Source organism: Acipenser ruthenus, chromosome 7, assembly GCF_902713425.1.
Source record: "Acipenser ruthenus chromosome 7, fAciRut3.2 maternal haplotype, whole genome shotgun sequence".
NCBI classification, from domain to species: Eukaryota; Metazoa; Chordata; class Actinopteri; order Acipenseriformes; family Acipenseridae; genus Acipenser; species Acipenser ruthenus.
In genome coordinates, this window is record NC_081195.1 from 37,182,124 (window position 1) to 37,201,518 (window position 19,395).

General features: G+C 44.6%; 1 protein-coding gene across 2 annotated transcripts in view; it reads right to left on the reverse strand.

The window, feature by feature from the left end:
• The window catches only part of ano2b (anoctamin 2b), an 86,913-nt gene that overhangs the window by 13,684 nt on the left and 53,834 nt on the right, over positions 1 to 19,395 (reverse strand). For both annotated transcript variants that reach the window (XM_059026863.1, XM_059026864.1), the window contains 2 exons: positions 8,454 to 8,602; positions 1,464 to 1,616 (listed from right to left, as the gene is read on the reverse strand). In XM_059026863.1, coding sequence (XP_058882846.1) covers positions 1,464 to 1,616; positions 8,454 to 8,602 — 302 coding nt within the window. The remainder of the gene's footprint in view (positions 1 to 1,463; positions 1,617 to 8,453; positions 8,603 to 19,395) is intronic.

The window sequence follows — 19,395 nt, forward strand, 5'->3', positions numbered from 1 at the left end:
TTTCAAATGAAAAAGGCACCAGCTGCAAAGATGGGAAATATTTCTGCTGAAGATCGCTCTTTCCGGTGCAAGAAGGGGACATTTCATATGTCTGTTGTTATTTTTATATTTATTTATTGTTTGATAATTCACTGATGGTGAAAATAGAATGTCTTTAAAAAGTTGGACATAATAAACAAAATATTGTACAATTTGGCATTTGCAGTTTTTAAAGCATTTAAATATTTAGGAACATTTGTTGTACAATAACTGCTTTAATAAACATTGTTTAAATCAAGAAATATCTTGAAATACCTATTTTTAAAAAGTAAAATAAGCTATTTTTTTTTACAGGGAACAAAATACAGCCCTACAAATGAGTAGGTGACAGAGGTATGCAAGTACACAACTCAGTCTTCCAGTTAGTTAAAACTAGAAGATCCTGATCTACCGTCTTGTTACTGCGAGTGCTATATGATTCACTGTGCTGCTTCTGCTCATATCGTTACTTAATGTTTAAATTGTTCCAGCAAAAAAATATTCTGAAAAAAAGACTCCTTAATGCCTATTATGGGGAAGCCTACTGAATTCATCCTGTGCAACACTGATATGCTTCCCCCACATTCAGCTCGAGTCTTTTCAGGAGCAATTTTTCCAATGTACGGCGCAACACTAACATGCTTCCCCACCTCACTTCCCTACAACCCGAGAAGAGATAAAATCAATTTGTAGAAACACTTAATTCATAGCTATTGGTTTAAACACCTAATAGTGGTCAATTTAGAAATACTAAAAAAGAACATTGTCAAATTCAGTAACAAACATTTCAGCTAAAAGTCTCTCTCAGTGTCTTCAATGTTGAAATTCAAATTGTGTCTCTAATTCCTGTGGATTTACATAGCAGTTACACAATTGCAATATTATTATGCACAGTTACAATGTACTTAATGTGTAAATCTTTTTGCACAATATATTGAAGTACACAATTGTATCAAAAAAGGGTTAGGGTCAGTGGGGTTAAGTTTAGGTTTAGAGTTAATTGTGCAAAAAGATTTACATATCAGGTACATTGTAACTATGCATAATAACATTGTAATTATGAGCAAGTACACTTGTATTTACTTAGTAACTACTATGTAAATACACAGTAATTAGAGACAATTGATGTAAAGTGTTACCACCCAGTGATAAGCACATAAACCAAAACTCATTTCAGTGATGGAAATAAGACTCTGACTGCATAGCAGTTTCACCCATTCCAGGTTTCACAATGACCTTAATTAGCCACAGTGTATAGGTAACAAGCTAAGGCAGAATGGATCAAATTGCTATGCAATGGGAGTTTTACTTCAATCCCTGTAGTTCAAATTGAAGATACTGAGCAAAGACTTTTGGTTAAAAGGTTTGTAATCAAATTTATGCAGTTTGATTGGCTAGAAACATTAAATGAATCAATTAAAAATAAATAAAACAGCCAGACATACCGATGCTCTTCGCCCGCACAGCGTTAGGCCTCCTCAGCTCGGTCACAAACTTCTTGGCATCAAGTCGTATCTCTATGACGTTGTTCAGAAGAGCAAACAGAGGAGCCAGTGGGAACGAGGCGACGAAGAGAGTGACAAACCCAAATTGGATAACTTAAACACCGACAGAGAGAGAGAGAGAGAGAGAGAGAGAGAGAGAGAGAGAGAGAGAGAGAGAGAGAGAGAGAGAGAGAGAGTATGTTAAACGATTTAGACAAAATCTACTGTAAATCCCAGGCTTCATTTCCATTCATGAACTTGCCACTGGTCTAAATGTATAATTAAGATTACAGAGCAGTAAGTTTTATTGTAACTGATCCTTGTTGGATTGCCTCATGTGTTGCTATTAATACCCCCTAAACAAACTGTAAGCATCTCAGTTGTTGAATTCCACCTTACAATGCCCCTGCTGTGCTGTGCTGTGAAGCTAATACAAAGTACATACACATATTATATAATATGCATGTATATTCCGGACATGAGTATTCTAAATATATTTTCCTAATTCTCTATTTTTTTACTTATTGAATAAAGTATTTCACTAACATTCTTTGCTAACAGAGGACAATAGTGAGTGTTCTGAATCATGACAGAATACTAGTGTTTTAACAATGAGAGTCTTTTTGACTTTAGAGACATAAATGTTGTCCAGCCATATTCAGATTGGCATATTTACTGGGTTGAAACTCCAACTAGCCCTGCACCCAGTCCTGCTTTTCAGTTGATGTTAAAGAAAGTGTTCCTCCCTTTAAGCTACATGAACAACTTCTATTAATAAAGCTGTAGACTCAGGTGTGACTTATTCCCGCTGTGATCATTCAAAGCACATTTACCGCTACCTGGTCATTTCGATAAGTTACTTAAACAAGGGAAGTTCTGAAACCCAGGACTGGGTGCAGCAGCACGGCTAGCACTAGTTACAAGCCATGGTATTTAGTGGGTCATCCGAAAAATCCACGCAGTGTACAATCCGAACAGCATTCTGCTGATTGATAAGATATACGAGAACTTACAGCAGAAACGTGCCAGTGGCGATCTTTTCAAATCTGCCAGTGATAGTAAGCGGTTAACGTCGTCTGTCTTTTACACATTTCTAAATACATATTCTCTTTGTAAAATTCCAAACTCTTGTTTTTTTTATAATATGCTAGTTAAGTGCTGCACAAGGATTTGTTTTATGTGCCCCTGGAGTCTGTCATGCTACGATTGCCATCATCAAAATAACATTGCTACCGTGAGAAATGGCAAATCTGTCATGGGCTATGAAGGAAGGGTTGGAACAACAGTTTTTGCAAAAAGCTATGACTTGGTGGTATTTTACTGCTATACCTGTCATACTAATAAGTAGCGAGTCATTTATTAGCAGTACCCTTGGTCAAAAAATTATACTCAATTCCTACCTGCTAGTATGTTCAGTATAGTCTACTAGTCAGCATTTACGGATCTAAAAAAAAGATCCCCAAAACCATAAACCACTGCTTGCAATCGACCAAAAAACGGCATTCCTTACACTAAGACTAGACTGCACTGTGCAGTGATTACTGTCGTCATTCAGCAAAGCCAGAAGTTAGTTAAGGCTGCACAAGCACATGTTACCAAACCAGGGCTCCTGTGCTGGTGCAAGAAGGGCCAGAAGGGTCTGAAATGCAAGTGTCTGTGAAGTAAACTCAGATAATCTGGAAGAAGCAACTTGCTGATAGAAAACTGCCACAGATGGTGGTGTGTATCCTAACCTGACCTTGAAAACCAAAGCCACTTCCTTTGCTTACCAGCGTTTCGTGAATGGAGGAGATGGAAGCTTTGGAAATGTGCCACTCTCTTCTTAGCAACCCATTGGATGTCTCATAATTTCTTGCAATTGGATTCGGATAAGACAGAAGTTTTGCTGTTAGGTTCTCGGCACCAACTTGTGCATGCAAATTCCTTAAAAATAGATTTAGCAACTTGACCTCCATTATAAAATCTGATGTGATGCATTTGTAGATTATAATTAATTCTGATTTAAGTTTTGAGGTTCGTATTTGCAAATTTGCATTAATGACATGGGTTAACTGTACTGTGTATGATTTTTTAAACTTTAAATGAAATCCCCTCTTTTTTGAGGCCGAGTCTTTGAACCTGTCCTCATACTTTAGCTCATGCCATTGAGCCCTGGGATCAGTCTAGTTGTACTTCTCTGTACCTTCCTAAGTGCAGTGATGTCTTTTTTTGGAGCGAGGTGATCAAAACTGGATGTGGTATTGTCTGCCGTTTTCCTTTCCCTGCATTTATAAAATGACTGATCTTTTGTTACTTACTATTATATGTTTTTTCTTTGTAGAACACTTTGTAATTACCCTGTTCAGTAACACAGTTCTGTAGAAACTGGGTAGGAGAAAGCATGTGTTTGTGTATGTGTGTGTGTCCACAACATTAAAAGGTTGCTGTTGTACTGTTAATTCTCAGAATCTGGTAAATTCTGAGCACTAAAATACTGAGGCAAGTGGCAGATACAAACACACAGGCGCACACACACACACACACACACACACAACTTTTATTAAGGTATTGTTCAGGTAATACAAACCCAGCCTTCCTTCCTTTTTTATTTTGTTGGTAAAACACTTATTTCAAGTACCTGGGTAAAGGCAAAGCTCAGTCTAACACAATGCTTCTTTGAGAATTTCCACCTAAACATTTCACAAAACAGATTTAAAAAGGGCTTACCCTTCTAAGGTCTTCAGGGCCTTCTATTTTGTTGTTCATTCCTCAGCAATTTGCTTTATGGAACCTGTTTTATTCTCTCTCTCTCTCTCCCTCTCTCTCTCTCTCACCTTTGACATTCTTTGCATTGTTTCATTTGGTTTGGGGCCTTTTTCAGTTTGTCCTGGAATAAGTGTCAGGTTCTCTAAAACAAACCTGTCCACTTGTTTTTGTTCAATGTAAATCTGGTGCTTTGTTGAGTTGTGGGGGAAAACATGTTTTGTCAAGTCAAGAACGTACTTGAACCCTGGCCTGTGCAGAACGCTCTCTAACGTTATACAATTCCCTCGACTTGGCTTCTCACTGCAAATGCCAACAGGAAGCTACCTGTGACACTGTCAGTTGCACATTTATTTTATTTATCGTTTCCCATGTTTGTCAGTTTACTTTTAGAAATTGAAGTCTTGCACAGCTATGGATATTACATTTTTAGGATCATTGTCTAAATAAAAAGTTCAAGCAGATTTTGGATTCGTGGCAATGATCTGTATGAGTTGTGGTCTGAATGCAGAGGCATCACTCTAAAATCCCTGTAATCCCAAACTAAACGTACTTAATGCCTCAGTGCATGTCAAAAGAGCATGAGAGGAAAGAGCGAATGAATTAATCTTTAGGTGAGTGGATGGACAATAAATAATTTGGACTTGCAGCTTTTTCATGGATTTTCAGAGCAGAATTTACAAAGATCCTTATCCTGATCAACTGCTTGGCTCATGACGCGCATTCTTACCCTATTAAACTTACCCACTGTGACAGACGAGTGTCACTGACATTTCTGGAAATATGATGATTGATTATATGACCTTCATAGAAAATCATGCTTGTCATTCAATGCAAAACCAGCAACGACCAATAGCAATTCCGCTGGGCCACACCATCCCCCAACGTTACGAAATGATCAGGACTTGTCAATTAGTCCATCATACTAAAATCCCCATAATCTCCGATGGGGGACTGAGCCATCAGAGCTCACAATCAAAGCATGTGTTCTACCAGGAAATAAGAGAATCTAAAAAGAGAAGCGATTAACACCCCATTTAATCAAAAGCCATTTAAACCTGCCTTTTGAATCGTATGCATTTGGAAGGGTGCAGTGAAAACTCCACAACCCATAAAATGATGCAGCTAAAAGGAATACAGCTTGTCGCATCACATCTGTGTAGCAGCTTTAAGCCACCTGAATCTCTGATGTAACGAAAACACCAGGAATGGAGTCTGCAATGACATAAGCAAAATGTCTGTAACTCTGATTGCACCTGTATTTTCAGTGATTTAATCCATGCGTATGGTATTCATAAAATGTGTAATGGCTGGTTTCACAGACCTAGATTAGCACTGAGGATCAAATGAAACCAGCCATACAGTTTAACATGAGGAACAATGATTAGTCAGAAAAGCTGTGTTTAACTGGCAAAGCTCCCATTGCTGCTCTTCATATCCTTTCCAGCAGCCAGGAGCCCGGTTTCCCGTTAAGTGGTGTGTGTGGTTGACCGGTCACTTCCGGCTGTTTGTAACTTTGAGGCTCTACTGTACTTAGCTCAGTTACATAATCTTTGTTGTTTTACAAATTAACGAGCAAAGTAAAATATTGTCACATTCCAGAGTGAACTGATGAGACTAAATGAAAAACAGACCGGGGAAATGCAAACAGGGAAGTCAAAGTCACCCATCAATTACTGTTTGATACAATTTATTTACACTGATAAAACTCTCTTCCCCTCCAGTGTAGACTGAGTGGATGAAAAAGCTCTAGACAGTAACTGACAATGACTTTGTTAGTGCTCCAGACCCTGAGGCAGGACTGAACACTTTCAAAATGGAAAAACATGGGGCCATGGATTCTCATAAATCTCAGCTATGACTCTAAATCTGTCAATATCTAGAGTTATTTCCGTGTCAGTGCTAGGGAGAGGGCTCTGTATGTGACCTTTTAAAAGCTCAGACCCCCCCCCCCCCCCCCCCGCCCCCGCCCCCGCCCCCGCCCCCTTATCCATACTGCTCCAGTGAGAATGCGCCATTATTGAACATTACTGGGAAGCAGAGGACATTTTGTCTTCTCGTTGGTCGTGTGATCCCTTTGAGTGAGACACCACTAAATGGCACAGACCCCACACTCTATATGACCACTTCCAATGAAATACATTCTAACAAGGGGGTATTGCAGTATTGAGCATTAGATTGCAATATTTAACATTCTAACATTGAATATTGTATATATTGAACACTGCAATATTGAAAAAGCAGCTAGGAAGATGCAAGGCCTTCATTTGCAGAGAGAAATGCAATAATTATAACCAGGGGATGCATAACTGCATAGCAGTTTTCATCCACTCCAGGTTTTACTACGAGCTTGATTAGCCACAGTGTGTATAGGTAACAAGCTTAGGTGTCTTATTAAAATCATAGTAAAACCAGGAATGGATCAAACTGCTATGCAATGGGAGTCTTATTTCCATCCCTGTTAATGGTACACAACTGTCAAGAAATGGCTTCTCCCTGTAACTTTGAAACGTTTACAACTGCCTTTGCAATTGTACTATTATGTGAGAACAGTCTTCATTAAAAAGTATTATTGTCACCAAGGACAAGCAACAGGACTACAACCACGGCTACCAATGGGTCCTGGTGACGCGTGTCTCTGTGAAGGCTTCCACTGTCAAGACAGGATGCCTGATAACATCCACAGCAGAAGTCCAAAGCGGATCACTGACTTTGTAACTGCCTGGCAATCCCTGCACTGCATCCCAGTGATCCTCAACCCTATCTAAGATGGGGACAACCGTGGTGCTTTCCCACAGATCTCAAAGCCGTACCTGACTACTTCCAAGACAGCAATGCACCCATCCACTGTGCTAGAGTTGTGCGTGGATATTAAGAGCGTGGCAGAGACTTCAGGCATCTTGCTTGGCCACCGCAAAATATCCAGATCTCAATCTGATTGACAATGTTCGGGAAGATCTATTAAACTGTGCAGCGATTGACAAATCCAAGCATAAGGACTGTGCTTCTTAAAACTCTGCATTTGGTGTAGCAGCTCGAAGGTCTTGCAGTAATGGATAAATGCTGTTGCCTAATCAATGTTGTGGTTACCTAATTCCCCTTGTGAATGACAGCACTGATTTGATTAATATGCCTTGCAAATTGCACAAACAGCAGCTTGGTTTGTGTCGTCAATCTGCACCCCCATGACACCTGACCCAGGTATAGAGGTTTAAATTTATTTGGGCTCGTCTGACACAGCACTGGTGTCATCTAATTAACGCAAAGTGCTTGTCTGTGCCATCACTGCAGTATTACTAATACAAGCCACACAGTGCACTGTGCTACAATTCTTTCTTCCAAGAACCATGTAATTGAACCGAGTAATTATTTTCCACAGCCCAGCTGTGCATCCATCCTTGCTCAATAAGAAAGGTCCGGTTACATCACCTCCTGTATTACCCAGACGTCAACAAAAACATCTGTTTTATAACCAAAAGAGGTTATCAGAAGGTTAGAACCGTCACTTTTTACTCAAACAGTTTCCCTCAGCGGCTGCATAAATGATCACGTCTCCGCATTCAGTTTCTCTAACACCTACATTTGTATTTTTTATTCAAAAGATGTTTCTTAAAATACAGACGAGAACTGCCTGCAGCTCTTGTAATCTATGTCGGCCGTGAGCAAATACACTCAGAAAACTCAGTACTGCTGCTATCGGATAACCAGAATAACCAAATGCACACAACACCCAAGTACACCCAACTATATACTGTATAATGCCATAGAGGGGTTCTGCTGATCGGGCAATCTACAAGAGCCAAGCTCTGAAGTTATCCATGTGCTTATGTGAGTTCATGGAAGAATGTGGTAAAATACATCATTAATATGCTTGTGTGTGTGTGTGAGAGATTGTAAGCCGTTAATCTCGTATTTTTAAATGTAACAATATGTTCACTAATCCCGGTGCCTGGGTTCGAATCCAGTTCGGGTTACAAGTGAAAGGAGTTTGGTCATTTAAATCTAGCCCCTTGTGGACACAAGCGTCCCGAAACAAACCCACGACAGCCAGTCTCTATTTAAGGGCAGCCCAGGAGTGTACGACAGGGGGAGATAGGCGAGGGGTATCCCCGATTCTCTTAATAAATCCAGCAATAATTTATAGGATGATCAAATCAACCCTTTAAATCACAATATAAAAACCAAATGAAACATTAGACATATGCCTACTCATTTCCATGTACTCTGGGGTCAGGCCAGTGAACGGCTCCAGGTTATAGTCCAGGTCCCATTGCTGGGGTGGTCTGGTCTGGTTAGTGTTGCTTTCTTCAGGTTTGGTCCCTTTGTCCTTCAGCTTTCTGTGTAGCTTCTTTAGCTTCCTAGACAGCAGAGAGGGGAAAAATCCAGATTTGAATACAGTTTGAAGTGTCAACATTTAAAAAAAAAAACAAAAAACTGAATGTTCAAAACAAGAAAAAAAAATTAAAAACTAAATCTAGAATTGATCATCCAATGTAAAGATGTATTTATTTACTGGATTTTTCTTTCTTTTTTTTTTTATGAAGTTCATATCAGTTAGTTTTTTTTTTTTTTTTTTAATGTTCAGTTTTGACCTGTAATTGAAGTGGTCACTGTATTTCATTAGATGTCTTTTCCCCGGTTTAAATGGACGTGTCTTTTGAAGTGTGAGTGATCAAAATGAATTGTGGGACCTGGGATGGTAGTAAAAAGCTCTGCTGCTCAACTAGAGCACTTTAACATTGACTTGAATCAGTGTTCCATTAATATAGAGTCCCTCCATCTCTCTCTCTGTCCTCTTAATTTATATAAACTCGGAGGCTGGTATACACACACACACACACACCTGGGAATGCCTCTTCCATATTTAGAGATGTACTGTATAGGGTATGTGTGGAACTGTAGTGCTGTTTTTGTATGTTAACACTGAAAGGGTCGTACAAAAACAACAATATTACTTTATTTGTACTCGTTTATTATTTTTTCACACCTACTCGACCCCCCAGTCCTGAAAACCAAGGAGTGGCCTGACGTGACGATTCGTGTGTTTGCCTGTACCATTTAAAAGTCATTATTCATCCCTGGACAGTTTCACATTATACAATTACAATAGATTTACTCCGCAGTCCGACTTGCTTAAGTTAATGTCACCCTCCCTCTTAAAATGCCCTGAATATAATGGGAGTCAATGAGGACAAGATCCTAATAATACTTCTTTGGTTACGGACACTGGGTAATATCACTTGTGGAGTGAAAATGCATTGGTAAATCACTAGGACCACGGAAAATTCACGATTTCACGGAAATCGTGTATTTGACTGCCTACCGTGAAAACGATAGGTTGCGGATGCAACCCCGGTTCCCTGAAAGAGAAAATAACCATCAAGGTATGGGACATTGCCGTCAGGCAGTAGGGATTGGCTGAGCTTTATGTCAAAGCTGCCGATAGGCCTCCGCGCAAGCTGCCGTGTAAGCCCGCCCCCCTGGGAGCTTACTATACGCAGCGCGCGGAGAGTCACTTCCTCTTTTGCCCTTCAGGCCGTGAAGGCCTCCAGAGCGACCTCGCGGCTTGATGGTTATTTTCTCTTTCAGGGAACCGGGGTTGCATCCGCAACCTATCGTTCCCTTTCAAGTCGAAAATAACCATCAAGGTATGGGAACAGTGTACCCAAGCCGTCGCGAGGGAGGATTCTCGGCAGTAGGACAGACTTACGTCATAACGCAACTGCGTAGGCAGTACATCTACACATATGCGGAGCTGCGCCTCAGCGTCTATGCTCGCAATGACACCTGTCCCAAGGTGGAATAGTCACACCATATTGTCAACCACTCTAGATGTCCGCAACCTGAGGCGTCATAGAGTGCAACACAGATGCTCCAAATGACGGAGCAGAGGATTCCAGTACATTTAACCTGTAAAACCTCATGAAAGTATGCGGCGTAGCCCAACTGGCTGCCGCGCAAATATCAGACACCGGCACCCCTCGAAAGAGGGCCCAGGATGTCGCCATACCCCTGGTAGAATGCGCCTTCAACTGCCCTGGTGGTGGAAGGCCTGCAGATTCATACGCTAATTTAATAGCATCCACTATCCAGTGGGAAAGGCGCTGTTTAGACAGCGGCTGACCCAAAGATCTAGAACCATGGCATATGAACAACTGTTCTGTCTGCCTCACAGTCTTTGTACGGTCAATATAACACCTCAATGCCCTCACAGGGCAGAGCATGTGTAACCGCTCTTCCTCTGGGGAAGAAAAAGGAGGAGGATGGAACGCCATCAACTCGACTGACTGGTTCATGTGGAACGGGGATATAACCTTTGGTAAAAAGGCCGGATTAGGGCGCATGGAGACCTTAGAACCGTCTCCTGCAAAACGAGTACAAGAAGGATGCACTGAAAGTGCATGTAACTCGCTCACGCGTTTTGCTGATACCACAGCCAGCAAAAACGCAGTCTTAATAGATATGAGCTTCATATCCACGCTGTGGAGAGGCTCAAACGGTGCCTTGGCAAGGGCTTCTAGCACCACATCAAGGCTCCACGACGGTAAACTGGTCGTTCTTGGAGGCCGCAAGCGTCTTGCGCCTTTCAGAAACTGAGATGCCAAAAAATGGCAACCAGGTGATAACCCGTCAATGCATACATGGCAAGCCGAAATAGCGGCCAAATACACTTTAAGTGTAGAGGGAGACTTACCCTCATCTAACAGCTTCTGCAGAAACTGTAATATCACTGCCATAGGGCAGGAGACCGGGTCATGGCCCTCAGCCAGACACCAACTCTGAAATAATTGCCACTTATACGCATATTGCGACCGAGTAGAGGGCGCTCTCGCACCCTGAATAGTGGATATAACCGCCGTCGAAAGCCCTAAGGCTGACAGGCGCTCCCGCTCAGGGGCCAAGCCCATAGCTGCATGAGCTTGGGGTTCGGATGCCATAGCCCTCCTTGGGCTTGGGACAACAGGTCCGCTCGCAGAGGGAGCTCCCTCGGGCGACCGTGCAACAACTGCACTAGACTCGGGAACCATATCCTCCGAGGCCACCGAGGAGCGATCAGAATCACTGTCGCTTGCTCTACCCTGACCTTCTCCAAGAAGGCGGGGAGCATCGAAATCGGTGGAAATGCGTACAGGAGCCCTGGCGGCCATTCGTGAGCCACTGCATCGACTCCTAGGGGGCTGTCGAGGTCCTTCACCGAGAACCATAGGGGGCAGTGCGTGGTCTCTTGCGAAGCGAAGAGATCGACTTGCGCTGTGCCGAACCAGTCCCAAATGCGCTCTACCACCCGAGGGTGAAGACGCCATTCGCCCGCAAGAGGACCTCCTCTGGACAGGAGATCCGCTGCGTAACTGACTCTGCCCGGCAGATGAACTGCACGCAGAGAGGCTAACCGCGGTTGAGCCCAGAGCAACAGCCGCGTTACCATCCGGTGAAGACCGGGGGACCGCAATCCGCCCTGGCGATTGATATACGCCACTACTGTGGTGTTGTCTGACCGCACTAACACGTGCTTGTCTAGAAGCACTGGCAAGAAGTGCCGAAGGGCGAGGTCCACTGCTCTGAGTTCCAGAGCGTTGATGTGGGCTGACCTCCAGGGTCCTGACCACACTCCACGGGTCCCTGTCCCGTTCCAGACTGCTCCCCAACCTTGGTTGGAAGCGTCGGTTGTGATAACTTCCCTTCGGAAGATGGGACCCAAGCGCACGCCCTGGCGGATGTTCGACTGAACTTTCCACCAGCGTAATGCTTCCCAGCAGGTTCGGGATACCCTCAACCTGCGGTGCTTGTCTCTCCGCGGGTGCAACGCGAAGGCATTGAACCAGGCCTGCAGAGGTCTCTGGTGTAGTAAGCCCAAAGGAAGGGCTTGCGAGGCGGCAGCCATCAACCCCAGCATGCGCTGACAGAGCTCCATGCTGACTGTTTCTCTCAACCTGAATAGGGAGAGACACCGCTCTAATGAGGCAACTCTTTGTGTCGATAGGGTCGCTTCCATGGACACTGAGTCCAGATGCAGACCCAAAAACTCGGTCTGTTGGCTGGGCACGAGGCGGCTCTTGTCTGGATTGACCTTCAGACCTAGCCGCTGAAGATGGTCTGTAACCATCACTGTGTGCTGTGCCAACTGCTCCTTTGACTGCGCGCAGACGAGCCAGTCGTCCAGATAGTTCAGCAGTCGAACGCCTTGAACCCGCAAGGGGGCTAAAATGGCGTCCATACACTTCGAAAAGGTTTGAGGAGCTAGAGACAGGCCGAATGGCAGGACACAAATCTGGACAATGTGCCTGTGCGTAAGCATCTTGAACGACAACACCCGTAGGTATTTGTTCAGTACACGCAGGTCTAGAATAGGGCGGAGCCCGCCGTCCTTCTTTGGCACAAGGAAGTATTTGGAGTAGAACCCCTGGTCGGTCAGAGCAGGGTCTACTAGTTGAATGGCACGCTTCTTGAGCAATGCCTGTATTTCTGCATTTAGAGCTGAGGACTGAACCGAGTCCTTCACTGCAGTTACCACCACTCCCCTGAAGGGGGGGGGGGTTTAACCGGAATTGAAGGGTGTACCCGGGGAGTATAGTTTTGCGCACCCAGATGTCGTTGGTGCATTGTTGCCAGAACAGGAGCTGTGGAACAGTGTAGGGGTGGGTTAACGGCTGCCGGGGTTTCTCAGGGCTGCTTAGGCTGCGCTCGCTCACGAGGGGCCTGACCAGAGCCACGAGGGCGTGGTCTGCTACCTCCTCTGGGGCGCCACCCTCCGCGCTGCGGTCTTGCAAACGCGGGTTGGCTGCGTGCTGCAACCCCCAAAGGGGCGGTTTTACTGCCCTGTGGGTGCGCCTGCTGCTGCGGCGGCGCCCTGCGCCATTGACGCTCCTACGGCCACCTTGGCTGGAAAGGTTTGCTTGGCCACATCTTAGCCAACTGCTGCGACGCCTCACGCGCCTTGACGGAGCGTTGCAGCATCTCCTCCACCGCTGGGCCAAACGTGTGCGCCGGGGATATAGGAGCATCTAGCAACGGGGCCTTATCAGGCTCCTGTACCCTGGCCTGTGAGAGCCATAGCTGCCTCCTTGCTACTACGAGGGAAGCAATGCTCCTGCCCTGTGCTCGCGCATTTAGCTGAGCCAGCTTGACCAAAAGCTGTGCAACTGCACCCAGCTCGGTTCTGAGCCCGACGGATGGGGACTCAGGCAGGTCGCGAATCAGCGCCGCCTGGTAGACTGTCAGGAGGCTGGCCACGTTAGACAGTCTAACTGCCTCTGTAGCCGCGGCATAACCCTTTTTTAGGTGGGCCTCCGTAATCCTACACTGCCTGTTAGGGCAGGAAGGGTCCTTAGCCAGCCCCGAAAGTGTCGGCGTCTTTACTAGCGCGGCGAACGCGGCGCCCACTGGCGGAAACAACGCCAGCCCAGCTTCGCTCGCCCCATGCATGGTGAAGGCCGAAGCCTTGCGAGAAGTCGCAGGGGCGGAGGCCGGTGCTCCCCAGGTGGACTGCACCTCCTTAATCAAATCCGGGAATGCCGGGAGCATCCTGGACTGAAGGGGCGGAGCCGATGGCAATTCAAATAGAGAGCGACGTGTTGGCTCTGATGCAGGCCAGTCCACGCCTAGATGACGGGCTGCCCTCTCCACCACTGACCAGATAGGGTCATTAGTATCCAGCACTTCAGGGTCGTCCTGCCCAGAGTGCTGGGATGCCACCTCAGGCTCTGTATCTTCGAAGAGCGGGTCTGCGTCAGATGCGTCCCTTGAGACAGCATCGGCGTCCCACTCTACTTCCTGGGGCACTGGTGGAGGAACCATCGGCTGACTAGCGCTGGGTCCGGTAACCATCTCTGGGGCGCGAGGCGCCACATTCGCTAGGGTCATGAGGAGGGATTGTTGTCCCATCATGAGCTCCATAAACTGCGACATCTTGGAGGTGAGCTCAGCCACCCCAGATGTGTCCTGATGCCGTCTGCCCCTTCGAGGGGAGCGGGAGTGCCTTCTCCGGCGAGGCGATCGAGATCTGGATCGCGACTCCCGACGGGGGCGAGCCCCGCGAGAGGAGGGGCTGAGGGAACGTTCCCGAGCACGCCTAATTGGAGACCTCTGACCAGCTGTAAGCTGGGAAGATGGGCTCATAGGCTGAGACGTCGCCGGCAGCGACACGATAGATGATGGTGGGGCCGAGACGGTGTGGGACGAGCTCGAGGATGGGGAACGACCTCCCACCGCCTTCCTAGCTCTCTGGCGCAGGGTGCGTGTTTGAAACCCCGCACATAGCTGGCAGTATGCCCTGTCTGCCAGGGCAGATGCCGCATGGTCCGGCCCTAAGCATGCGACGCAGTCCTCGTGAGGGTCGCTGGCAGGCAACTTGGCCTGACAGGTCACACAACGGTGGAACCCAGACATTGTAAAACGCCGAAGCGTCTAGTATTGACGTCAATCACGAAGAGACGTTAAAGCCGAGGTGCGCGCGTCGAGCGCCGAAGCGCTGGGCACCAAGCGTCAAGCACCTGAAGTGCGTGCGTCGAGCACCGCCGCGTCGAGCGCCGAGGCGTCGAGGGTGCGTGCGTCGAGCACCGAGCGCCGAAGCGTCGAGCGCCGAAGCGTCGAGCACCGAGCGTCGAGCGCCGAAGCGTCGAGCGCCGAGCGTCGAGGCGCGTGCGTCGAGGCGCCAAGCGCCGAGCACCGAGCACCGAGCGTCGAGCGCCGAAGCGTCGAGCGTCTAGGTGCGTCGAGGGTGCGTGCGCCGAGCGCCGAGGCGCGTGCGTCGAGGGTGCGTGCGTCGAGGCGCCAAGCGCTGAGCACCGAGCGTCGAGCGCCGAAGCGTCGAGCACTGAGCCCCAAGTGCAGAAGCACTAAGCACCAAGCGCAGAAGCGCTGCACAAAGCGCAGAAGCGCTGCACCAAGCGCACAAGCGCTGACACCAAAAGCGCCGGAGCGCGAGCGCCGAAGCGCGAGTACCGAGCGTGGAACGCTAGCACAGACGCCTAAGCGTCAGCTGACCCGCCAAGCGGAGACGCAAAGTGCTGGTACAGTGTCTGATGCTGTGCAATACCTACCTGAAAGGTGCTGGGGATTTTGCACGTTGGTGGTTGTCTTCCTCTGTATAGTGAAGGGAAAAACTTTTTTTTTTTTTTTTGTGGACGCTGCAGAAGGAAAGGGAGTGTAGTGCAATACCACGTGGCAGGAACGCGCCGCGGGGGGGGGGGGGGGACGCGTCCGACACACAATGTAAATATATAACAATATATATACACAATAAATATAATGTATATAAAATATATATACAAAAAGCCCACACAATAATAATAAAAGGAACAGAGGAAAGACGGGGAGACCACGAAGAACGCAATGCCGAAGCAAAGCGAAAGGAATATATAATGTAAAACAAAATATATCCTAAATAATAATACAAATACACCATAATAAACAATAATAACTGAAATAAACTCGGAGAAGGGGATAAACCAGCTTCTCAAGCCTAAGCTTAGTGAGTACAATCAGTTAAAATAGCTCTAAGTCCTACCGCTACTGAAGGCAAAAGAGGAAGTGACTCTCCGCGCGCTGCGTATAGTAAGCTCCCAGGGGGGCGGGCTTACACGGCAGCTTGCGCGGAGGCCTATCGGCAGCTTTGACATAAAGCTCAGCCAATCCCTACTGCCTGACGGCAATGTCCCATACCTTGATGGTTATTTTCGACTTGAAAGGGAAACGTTTTTTTTTTTTTTTGTTTACACATACTCGTCACCAGCTTTTATCATGTAGAAGCCATAGACAACTACATAGAAATGTCTGCAAAAATAATAAAACTACTACTAATAATAGATCTTATATTTATCATGGTGTCAGTCTTGGATGTCACATCTTTGCCACTAGATGCAATCCCTGATTTCACAAGCTGTAGAGAGGAAATTGAATCTTACAAGCACCATACCGCTGAAAGTGACAATAATGTCAATATTGTTGATTTCTGGACGAGGTCTGAAATCAGATTCCCAAGCATGGCAAAAATTGCACGCTGCTTTTTGTCAATTCCACCAAACTCTGTGGATGCAGAACGAGCAGTTTCCGCACATGGACAGGTTTTTACACCACAAAGACAAACCACAATGCTGGCCTTCAACAAATAACTAGTTTTCTGCTCACGGGCCAGGTAATTAGTGTGTGTGTGCACAACATGCTACACGGATAAAGTTGCATACGATTTCTTCTTCTTTTTCCTGTTCTTCAGATTATTTTGTATAGGCTGATTCGCTCAAATAGCACGATGTTATGTGGTTTTAAAACGTCATATATAATTTAGTGTGTGTAAAGAAAAACAAAGTTTCGGTTTTGTCACTTGCACTTACTCTGTATTTAACATTTTGTTTTTCAATGTCAGCATAACGCTGTACAACAGTCTGTTTAATTACTGTATGAACATAGCCTAAGTTTTAAACATTTACAAAACTCGACAATGCTGCCGAATTTGTCATTTTATTTTGTTTTAATCAGTTTTGTCTGCTTGTTACTTTTTTCAGCCAACACATTTAAAATGACCCTTGTTTGCTACATTTTAAAAGATTGTTTTATACGTTACAGTGTAAATGTTGACTCAGTAGCTACCATTAAATGTTAAAATGTTTCAACCTCGGTCATTTTCTTTGATGCGCTATTAATTTTAGGCAACTTACAATAGAAACTTTTTTTTTTTTTTTTTTAAATAAAATGGCACTTCCGTGACAATCCGTGAAATGTATTTTTTTTATTATTGTCATTCGTGAATTTCTTGAAAAAGTACCGTGAATTTTCCGTGGCCCTAGTAATTATACAAGAGTAAAATGTGTTTGTAATGTTCAACCGTTTGCTGGAGGTGACTTTGCCATAAGTAGTTGCTAAGGTAACTTATGCTTAGGCTCTCCAGGAGTTCAGGTAATCTGATCAATTGTCTATCTCTGTTAATACTAGTGGCATGTACTGTATCTAATCAGTAGTGTTCAATGCAGAATGTAATGTGGGTATTTGGAACTAAGAAATGTTTAAAGTTAAAATTCTTAACATGGACTGGTCTCATCCTTACACTAGCATAACAAAGTAGTTAATTTCCATGTTTGCCTTATTTTGAAACCTTACACACTCACATTTACCAGTATGTCTGCCCCACCCAATATCACTTTGTGAAACAAGCAGCCCAAGATTACCTGGTTTGCATGTCAGTAAGTTGCTGTACAGCACTGACATGTTCCGAATATTAATACAGTAGCACAATACAGCATAGAGAAGGCTGCCATGTGTTTACGGTTTACATGTCTAACTTATACAAAGTGAAATAGGCTGTACATTCAACAGTTAGTATTGTAATCAATGAAATATCTAGCATCTTGAGTTCCACTGCAAAACAGGCATGCTGACTGTATCATTACTTCTGTGTTTTAATGCTTGTTTGTTGGATCAGTTCTTCTGTTTTAATGCTTATTTTGCCTGGTTATTGGTGAATTCCTAATTAAAATCAGCCCCTTATTTCCATCAGATTTGTTCAGGCCCTTTTGAAGCATTAATATACACGTGCATCATTTGTATTGTTGATACAGGACCAAAATGTACTGCATTTATGAACGGGATTAATGGGATTTATAGTTGTGTTCATCAGGGATGCTTGGAACTTGTCTGATGCAGAACGATTTAGAACAATGCTAATTTTCTAGCAGCTCTGCGTAACAGCTGCTTTTAAATGTGGGAGTCTTGTTACATTGTCCTCAGGTGTAATAGTACTGGAGAAGAGTGCTCCGGTCTGTTGCATTTAAAAAGCCAGACATGTCTGTGTGCTTAGAGGAGCTCATAGTTTTACCTCTGCGCTTATGATTTAGTGTTTCTAAGTTACGGGAGATTCCCTTAGGTTTGTTTTAGCTGCCTTCGGGTTACCAGATTTCCAGAGTGAAGAACTGGGACATTCTTTTTTTCTTCAATTCACTGACGCTGTAGCAACTCTGAAGCCGTTAAAATAACTGTATATAATAACACAATTTAAAAATGAAACATTGGGTGTATTTATTGCAGATCATAACAGCTCATTGTTTTCTTTCTACTGTCATCTAATCAAAACATGTTAAATGTACAAAAAGCCAGATTAGAAACTTAAAACTAAAACCAGGACTGGATCAAAATGCTATGCAATGGTAGTCTTATTGCCATCCTTGCCCCCTATACAGTGATCCATTCTAAATGCAAAAAGAACCAAGCCCTGGTGATGTAAGTCAGGATAGGAGACCATGTACACCACATACAGAATGCTTTTAGGAATCACAACACAGGAACTGATGCCAGCCCAGGAGTTGTTCATTTCTGGTTTGATTGCAAACTATGATTTGAAATAAATAGGTTTGATAATCTAGCTTTTGATTGCCTACAGCTTTCCCGTTGTAATAATTTAACAAACTGGGAACACTGGGGAGCTTGTAGAAAACCATTACTAAGCATTGCATGTTCAAAGGACTGCATTTGTTCACTTCACAGCACCATGCATTAGTTATGAGATGAGTTAAGTTAAAGCCACTTTCCTGCCACATGATTATTTAATGTGTTCTTTCTTTGTTTTTTTAAGTAGAATTCTCTATTCATGTTAATACATGTGCTTTGTATTTTTTGAAAAAGGACCAAAGCAGACGTACATGGTCATGTGTCTCATTGTGCAATCTTGCTTGTATTCAAATCCAAAGAGAAGCAGGTGCAGAGCTTGATTTAATGAAAGCAATTCTCCAATATCAGCTGTTAAATATAGGTTTAAATATACGTTTATTTTCTTCCCCGAACACTGTACAGAACAGAACCACAGAGTTATGCACACCTTGGGAACGGATGCTGTTCGTAACTCTGAAAATGAGTTTCAATGGTTTTCATAAATGTGCACACCTGCTATCTATACCCTCAATCTGGTGAATGATACAAGAATACTGCACAGGAGTGCAACATTCATAGTGTTATGTGTTGAAAGACTTTAAAACAGTACAATAAATGGAAAAAGGCTACATTTAAAAGTTACCATTGAAATTGAAATTTGGCCTTTGTGACTGGCACGTGGTTCCATTGCAAGCAAGGTTGAGTGATTGCACACTTCCAGATAAAAGTGGGGTGTTCAGCAGACCAGTCAGTTTAAGTTTGGTGTTCGAAACTCTGAGGTTATACTGTACTTGCT